This window comes from Coregonus lavaretus (genome assembly GCF_964263955.1).
Source record: "Coregonus lavaretus genome assembly, contig: HAP1_SCAFFOLD_975, whole genome shotgun sequence".
NCBI lineage: Eukaryota > Metazoa > Chordata > Actinopteri > Salmoniformes > Salmonidae > Coregonus > Coregonus lavaretus.
In genome coordinates, this window is record NW_028161292.1 from 71,344 (window position 1) to 79,278 (window position 7,935).

A 7,935-nucleotide genomic window follows, 5' to 3' on the forward strand; every position below is an offset into this window, starting at 1 on the left:
GCTGGCGGAATCACAGTTACATTTCTACAGCCTTGAAAGTTAACTTCCGTACTAGGCAGAATCTCAATTTCATACTCCTTGCGTCCTCTCTCCTCGCCTCCTTCTCAAAACCCATTGGATGAGAAATCCAGAGGTCCCGCCCCTCTGACTTTCTCCTCCAATAGGTTTTGAGAAGGAGGCGAGGACAGAGGAGAGAGGATGCGAGGAGTATGCAATTGAGATTCTCTCTGAGTCATACCAGAGGAGGGAGTGTCTCAAGAACAGAATGGCTTCCAGATCAGCTTCTCCGAAGGAGGATCTCTCCTGTCCTTTTTGCCGTGAGATCTACAAGGATCCTGTGGTCCTGTCGTGTAGCCACAGCGTCTGTAAAGCCTGTCTGCAGGAATACTGGAAACAGAGGCGATCTCGGGAATGTCCAGTGTGCAGGAAGAGAAGCAATTCAAAAGGCAATCCTCCCTGTAACCTGGTCTTAAAGAACCTGTGTGAGGCATTCTTACAGGAGAGGAGTCGGAGAGATTCAGGGGAGTCTGAGGAGCGCTGCAATCTGCACAACGAGAAACTCAAGCTCTTCTGTCTGGATGATAAACAGCCCATCTGTGTGGTGTGCCAGGCCTCCAGAAAACACAAAAACCACAACTGCTGCCCTATAGATGAAACTGCACAGTGTCAAAAGGTACAGTAGCATGAACATGTGAATTTAAAATGCAGTACATATCAATCATATCTAAAATATAATGTACAGTTAGTGTCCATTTGTTGTTGTATTTATGGAGGTACTTCTGTGTGTGAAACCAGTGTCAAATACATATTTTCCAAGTATTTTTCTCATTGGAGAATATTGATGCAAATAATTTCCTCATTCCTGTAAAAACAGATCTATCCGGATTGAAGAGTACCTAAGTACAACCGCCTAACCACACACATATGATGTGACACCTAACTACTATACTCACATAACCTGACTTGTACACAGAGGTGTAATGAAAAAACAAAGTACCAATTCTCTTCAATAAAATAACCCCTCATTGCAGGAGGAACTCCAGACTTTCCTGAAGCCCTTACAGGAGAAGCTGGATGTCTTTAATAAAGTTAAACAAACCTGTGACCAAACAGTAAAACACATTAAGGTGAGGATGCTGAGTGGGTAGAGAACATAGAATTGTATGGATTCTACTCAAAGTATTTTGTGGGTAAACTGTGAAAATTAACATTTAAATAATGTAATACCTTTCTTCTCTCTTGTCTACAGAACCAGGCCCAGCACACAGAGATGATGATTAAAAAAGATTTTCAGAAGCTCCACCAGTTTCTACGAGAGGAAGAGGAGGTGAGGATAGCTGTTCTGAGGGAGGAAGAGGAGCAGAAGGGTCAGATGATGAAGGAGAAAATTGAGGAGATGACCAGAGAGATATCATCACTTTCAGACACAGTCAGAACCATAGAGGAGGAGCTGAAAGCTGAAGACATCTCGTTTCTGCAGGTCAGGACTGCTCTCTCTAAATTTTAGGGTACGATTATCGGTTGACTAGTTAATATCGATTGACGGACTCAATCTGTTCTTTTGTTCTGTAGAACTACGAGGCCATAGTGAAAAGGTAAGTCATCTGTCTGCTGTCTCTCTCTGTTCTTTGGTTCTGAACCCAACCCTACAGCAACACTGACTCCCTAATGTTCTTCCAGAACCCAGTGCACACTGCCGGATCCACAGCTGGTCTCAGGAGCGCTGATAGACGTGGCCAAACACCTGGGAAACCTGCAGTTCAGAGTCTGGGAGAAGATGCAGGGGATTGTGAAATACAGTAAATAAATATCAATTTATGATGATACTAAAATGCATTTATCTGCCTGACCGTCAACTGTGCAGTACAAGTAACCAGTATCATTGACAGTGGTCCTCAACTATTATACATTTGACTTGTTCTTCTAGGCATCCAAAAATATATATATTTTTAAACAGCATCAACTTGAAATCATCCACATTTCTAATCTAGTAAATCTGCTCTTTGCACTCAGGTCCTGTCACTCTGGACCCTAACACTGCCCACCCAGGTCTCATCCTATCTGAGAATCTGACCAGTGTGAAATGCAGCAATGAGAAACAGAGGCTTCCTGATAACCCAGAGAGGTTTGATTACTATGTATGGATCTTGGGTTCCGAGGGCTTTAACTCAGGGACACACAGCTGGGACATTGAGGTTGGGAACAATACATTCTGGTCACTGGGTGTGATACAAAAGTCTGTCCAGAGGAAGGCAGCAGTTAAGACTGGACACTGGCGATTCTGGCACTTCAAAGATCAATATGGTGCATTTTCCCCGCCAGAATCAACCAGTGTACTCCCAGTGGCACAGAAACCACAGAGGATCAGAGTGCAGCTGGACTGGGATAAAGGAAAACTGTCATTCTCAGACCCTGATAATAACACATGTTTATACACTATTACACATACTTTCACTGAGAGAGTCTTTCCATTCTTGGGTAGTTACTGCAAGCTCTCCCCTCTGAGAATCGTACCAGTGAAGGCCTCTGTAAAAGTACAGCATAGTTAGAATCTCTGTCTAGTGCAACAGCACTTCTGATGACATTTATTGATTATGATACGTGTGTCACTATAGGTTTATAGGTCCAAATTAATCTTACAAATCAACTCAATTATATTTTATAATGAACATAAATTGTTGTTTGACAGTGAAATGTATTGAATGTTAAAGGTAATTGAGCTGTATGAGTGTAAACCCCTTTTTCTTGATCAACCATGTCACAGTACACTACCATCGTCCTTCCCCTCCATGTTTCTGCTCATCTTTCAAGTCTACTTGACAGTCAGTCACACTTAACCGTATATTCATTTTAACATTATTTGGGAAGTTTAACCATTAGACGCTTCTGTTCTGGAGGATGCCAGATGGGCTGGAAAACTGATGGCTGCTGGGAAGGATAATGATTCCTATCTGGCTCAAAGAACCATGAAAAAGAGTGCAATCTAGTGGTGTGTTGTCTCAGAGAGAGGTGTTGATTTATTTTAGAACAACCAACCCAGGTCCTTGGTGCTGCTGCCTGCCTATTGGTGAGTGGGACGAGTACAGAGAGTGTTCATACTGTAGGGATGTGAGCTGACCGATGCCTGGTCAGTGAGGACTAGGTATATATGAAGTATCTTGGCAGTTGCATCCTTATGGTTGGCGCGGCTCCAGGTGGTTTGACCTGTTTGGAGGCAACGGGAGCCCACACCCACCCTGACCAGCGCTGTAGGGTTTGAACCTCAGCAGAGCAGGCCGACTCTGGCTGAGAGAGAAGGAGCTGTTAAACTAAACGTGAGGTATTCTACCCACCCTGTGTATTGTAAATTATTTGTAAGGCCTATTGTATGTATTTTTATTACCAGTAATTCTCTATAATAAAATTTGACAAAAACATGTTTTCTCAGTGTGAGGTTTTAGAACAGCCTAAGTGCCAGGCTGTTTGTGTACTATCATGCCAATGGCTTGACAATGAGCAATGGAGTTGGCAAGAGCACACACAGATCTGGGACCAGGCTAGGTTCAGAACAGGGCTGTTCAATGTTATTCCTGGAGGGTCCAAACACTTCTGGTTTTCATCCTCTCCTTCTAATAAGGGACTAATTTAGACCTGGGACACCAGGTGAGCGCTATTCTACCAGGTAGAAACCAAAAACACAAGTGTTTTGGCCCTCCAGGACCAGAATTGAATAGCCCTGGTTTAGAACACTGAGGAGAACAGTAACAGAATGTACAGAGTTCCAGTTGACTCAAAGTTCAACCCCTCATTCATATTCTCATCCAGACATGCACCTGCACAAGCTAATATACTGCACAACCCTGTAAAACTCAGCTCTCTCAGGTACAGGTGATCATTTACCTGTTCCGTCGGAAAAGTATTTAAAAACAGGACTTAAACTCACTAAAAACAGACAGATTCAGAGTTCAAACAGAACAAAATAATATTCCACCTAAACTGTGACTTTCAGAAACTGCTAACCAAACAAGGGTGAGTCTTGGAAGTGACCTGTTGCCTCCAGAAGCCATTCTGGAGGAGGGAGTGTGACCGTGAGAGATAATGGCTTCCAGATCATGTCTCCCAGAGGGAGGATCTCTCCTGTCCTGTGTGCTATGACATCTTCAGGGATCATGTCATCCTGTTGTGTAGCCACAGCATCTGTAAAGACGGTCTGCAGACATGCTGGTGGGAGAAGGAAGGAAAGTAATGTCCAGTTAGTGAGTCTTTCTGGGTAAATCGCTAAGAGCTTTGCACACATGGATTGTACAATATTTGCCCATTACTCTTGAAAGAATTCTGCAAGCTCTGTCAAGTTGGTTGTTGATCATTGGTAGACAGCCATAGATTTTCAAGCCTATTTATGTCAAAACTTTAACTAGGCTACTCAGAAACATTCACTGTATTCTTGGTAAGCAACTCCAGTGTAGATTTGGCCTTGCGTTTTAGGTTATTGTCCTGCTGAAAGGTGAATTCATTTCCCAGTGTCTGGTGGAAAGCAGACTGAACCAGGTCTTCCTCTAGGATGTTTAGCTCAATTCCGTTTCTTTTTTATCCTGAAAAGAATTCCCAGTCCTTAACGATTATAAGCATAACCATAACATGATGCAGCCACCACCATGCTTGAAAGTATGAAGAGTGGTACTCAGTGATGCGTTGTGTTGGATTTGCCCCAAACATAACGTTTTGTATTCAGGACAAAAAGTGAATTTCTTAGCCAAATTTTTTGCTGTATTTAGTGCCTTGTTGAAAACAGGATGCATGTTTTGGAATATTTGTATTACGTACAGACTTCCTTCTTTTCACTCTATCAATTAGGTTAGTATTGTGGAATAACTACAATGTTGTTGATCCATCCTCAGCTTTCTCCTATCACAACCAATAAACTCTGAAACAGTTTTAAAGTCACCATTGACCTCATGGTGAAATCCCTGAGCGGTTTCCTTCCTCTCCGGAAACTGAGTTAGGAAGATGCCTGTATCTTTGTAGTGACTGGGTTTATTGATACACCATCCAAAGTGTAATTAATAACTTCATCATGCTCAAAGGGATATTCAATGTCTGCTTTATTTTATTTTTACCCATCTACCAATAGGTGCCCTTCTTTGCGAGGCATTGGAAAACCTCCCTGGTCTTTGTGGTTGAATCTGTGTTTGAAATTCACTGCTCGACTGAGGGACCTTACAGATGTGTATGTGTGGGGACAGATATGAGGTATTCATTCAAAAATCATGTTAAAACATTATTATTGCACACAGAGTGAGTCCATGCAACTTATGTGACTTATTAAGCAAATCTTTACGCCTGAATGTATTTAGGCTTTCAGCTTTTCATTTTTTATTTATTTGTAAACATTTCTAAAAACATAATTCCACTTTGACATTATGGGGTATTGTGTGTAGGCCAGTGACACAAAATCTCAATTTAATCCATTTTAAATTCAGGCTGTAACACAACAAAATGTTGAAAAAGTCAAGGGGTGTGAATAGTTTCTGAAGGCACTGTATATGGGGCAATTAGGATTTGTTATCTGTAATGATTATGATAAATTAGGCAATGTTGCCCACTGTTGGTATATAGAAAAATGCGCACATCATGCGAGTACTGGAACAGTAAAAAAATAAGTCAAAAACCCATCCCTAGTTGCAGTTGTGGTGACGTAGTAGTCACTAGATGGCTATGCTGGAGAGGACAACAACTCATGAACACCTACAGTACATGAGTTTTATGTTCAGTTCAGCTTTTTGTTCTTTATTGAGGGTTAGGTTAGTAACCACTGTTTTCGTCTCGCTTATTCATCAAGGTCTCGTGGATAGATGCTGCCACATGAGGCTGTAAGGAGGAATAACAGCAGACAGCGCCACCTAGGCCTGTGGAGTGGGACTGCAGACTGAGCCAAACTTACTCACACACACACACACCAGCCTCCTATGGACGACACACCTGAGAGGAGAGAAAGGACAGGACAGGAGAGAGAACAGCTCCGAGCGAGAAGAGAACTTGACAATGTCGTCCAACAGGAACCAGAGCCCTCATGGGCTGAAGCAGATCAGGCTGGAGCAGTTGTACGCAAGACAGAGCATGTCCCAAGTATGGCTACATGGAGCTCTACACGTATCCCACACTCTAAGGGGGAGGGGAGCAAATGAAAGGGTTAAATTGGGAATAAGGCCTTCACTTGCCTGTTAGGGATGGGCACAGTTATTCGAATATCCAAATGGACTTTAGTATTCGATTAGGGCCTACTTGTGAGAGTATTCTTTTTTTTTGTGTGTGAAGAAAAACAAATATTAGTCTATTTTAACAATGAAAAGGCTTTGTCTAAAATTACATAAAATAATGTATGTATTCCTGGGATACAAGAAGTCCTCCACTGTCTGTCTCCTTCTGTCTTCATCTCGCTGTCTATCAAAGCATGGATGTAATCCTAAAACTATTTGTTGTTCATAACTCCAGTAAGAAGCTGCGTGTGAACATTAACGTTCCTATGGAGACTGAACAGGAGCAGGAGACTACACACAAGAACATCGAGGAGGACCACAAACTCCTTACAGCTGTGGTCATACATATTCCATACTGCAAAATGACATGTTTTACTGAATGTGTCTGTACATGCTGAAACACTGTGTGTGCAGGCTGCCATAGGGAGAATAATGAATATCAGGAAGGTTCTGAAACACCAGCAGCTACTGGCTGAAGTCCTCAACTAGCTCTCCTCTCACTTCAAACCCAGAGTCCCCGTCATCAAGGTAACACACACATACACACTCTTACCTGTCACAGTACATTCTCATTGCACTCACACACATTGCACAAACTGTAATATTTCAACAAATGTAATAGTTCTTTAAGACATACAGCTACCTGGCCTAAACACCTTCTCCCCTCTCCATCCCTTCTTTTATTTATTTTATTTTATTTTTAATCTGAGTAATAAAGTGTAGGGCCTCTGACTGGCAGACATGTTGTGAGGAGTACTCTGTAGGGGACACACTCTTATTTTGATATGTAAATATGAACACAGACCCCTAAACCCTCTCCCCGTGGCGTAGCTCAGTCACACCCGAGAGCTGTGTCCACGGTTCACATCCAGAGGTAGTCAGGGACCCATTGGATATTTTACAAGTGTAAACAGATCTGGATGGTCAAACCATTTAAATCATTATACCACCCTGTAAAATGATTGACAGATAATGACAAAATACAAATAATTTGCATACAGGGAGCCACCAGGAAATCTGGTCACAATGTGGACGGATAAGAAACATTTTAATACCATGTGTAGATGCGACAAACCTTGATCAGATAGTGATTGAATCATAATTGATAATAATCACAAAACCCACATTAAAGCACAAGGTGTGAACAAACTTCTGACTGCAGGTTCTATAGCAGCTAATTCTATCCATCATGCCAGACATGTTAAATACATATAGTTTGGTGTAACACTTGAACTCAGAAGAGTTGGCTGAAGCACACAGAACTGGACCAGCCGGCTACCTCCCTACAGCCAGGCAAGAGGAGGAGCGGCGATAGCGACTACATGGAGGACTGTTCTTACCACCAGAGTAAGGAAATCAGCTGTCTGGCTACTTGGAGACACCCAACAGTCAGAGAGAGGAGCCACTGGGAGGAGAGGAATGGAGATGCCCTTGTAATTTGTCTGAGACTGACCCAGCACTTCTGAAGTGTGTTGGACCAACTGGACTGATGCCATTGGTGCATAGTTGACTGCATTTACATAGGCAGCCCAAATCCTATATTTTTTCCACTAATTGGTCTTTTGACCAATCACATCAGATATTTTTCAGAGCTGATCTGATTGGTCAAAAGATCAATTAAATATATATATGAATTGGGCTGCCTGTGTAAACGCAGCCTATAAGAACAATACTTTGGTGGCTCAAAGAACAATTGACA

The 7,935-nt window shown here is 42.3% G+C and overlaps 1 protein-coding gene across 2 annotated transcripts; it reads left to right on the forward strand.

Annotated features, from left to right (window-relative positions):
- The first annotated feature begins 245 nt into the window (after positions 1-245).
- On the forward strand, positions 246-6,384 carry LOC311120848 (zinc-binding protein A33-like). 2 transcript variants are annotated; one of them, XM_084195409.1, is made up of 8 exons: positions 246-673; positions 1,032-1,127; positions 1,250-1,480; positions 1,573-1,595; positions 1,681-1,799; positions 2,014-2,125; positions 5,111-5,229; positions 5,819-6,384. In XM_084195409.1, the coding sequence occupies exons 1-7, from the start codon at positions 266-268 to the stop codon at positions 5,226-5,228; spliced, it is 1,107 nt and encodes a 368-aa protein (XP_084051535.1). In that variant the 5' UTR covers positions 246-265; the 3' UTR covers position 5,229; positions 5,819-6,384. The 2 variants fall into 2 exon arrangements, with proteins under 2 accessions (XP_084051535.1, XP_084051534.1); XM_084195408.1 differs by lacking the exons at positions 5,111-5,229; positions 5,819-6,384 and having other exon boundaries at positions 2,014-3,409.
- The last annotated feature ends 1,551 nt before the right edge of the window (positions 6,385-7,935 follow it).

Excerpts from the sequence above, each read along its gene's own strand:
- LOC311120848 (XM_084195408.1), top strand. The coding sequence starts at position 266 with ATGGCTTCCAGATCAGCTTCTCCGAAGGAGGATCTCTCCTGTCCTTTT. Across the intron at positions 674-1,031 it reads AAACTGCACAGTGTCAAAAG|GAGGAACTCCAGACTTTCCT; the intron begins GTACAGTAGCAT and ends CCCTCATTGCAG. Across the intron at positions 1,800-2,013 it reads GCAGGGGATTGTGAAATACA|GTCCTGTCACTCTGGACCCT; the intron begins GTAAATAAATAT and ends CTTTGCACTCAG.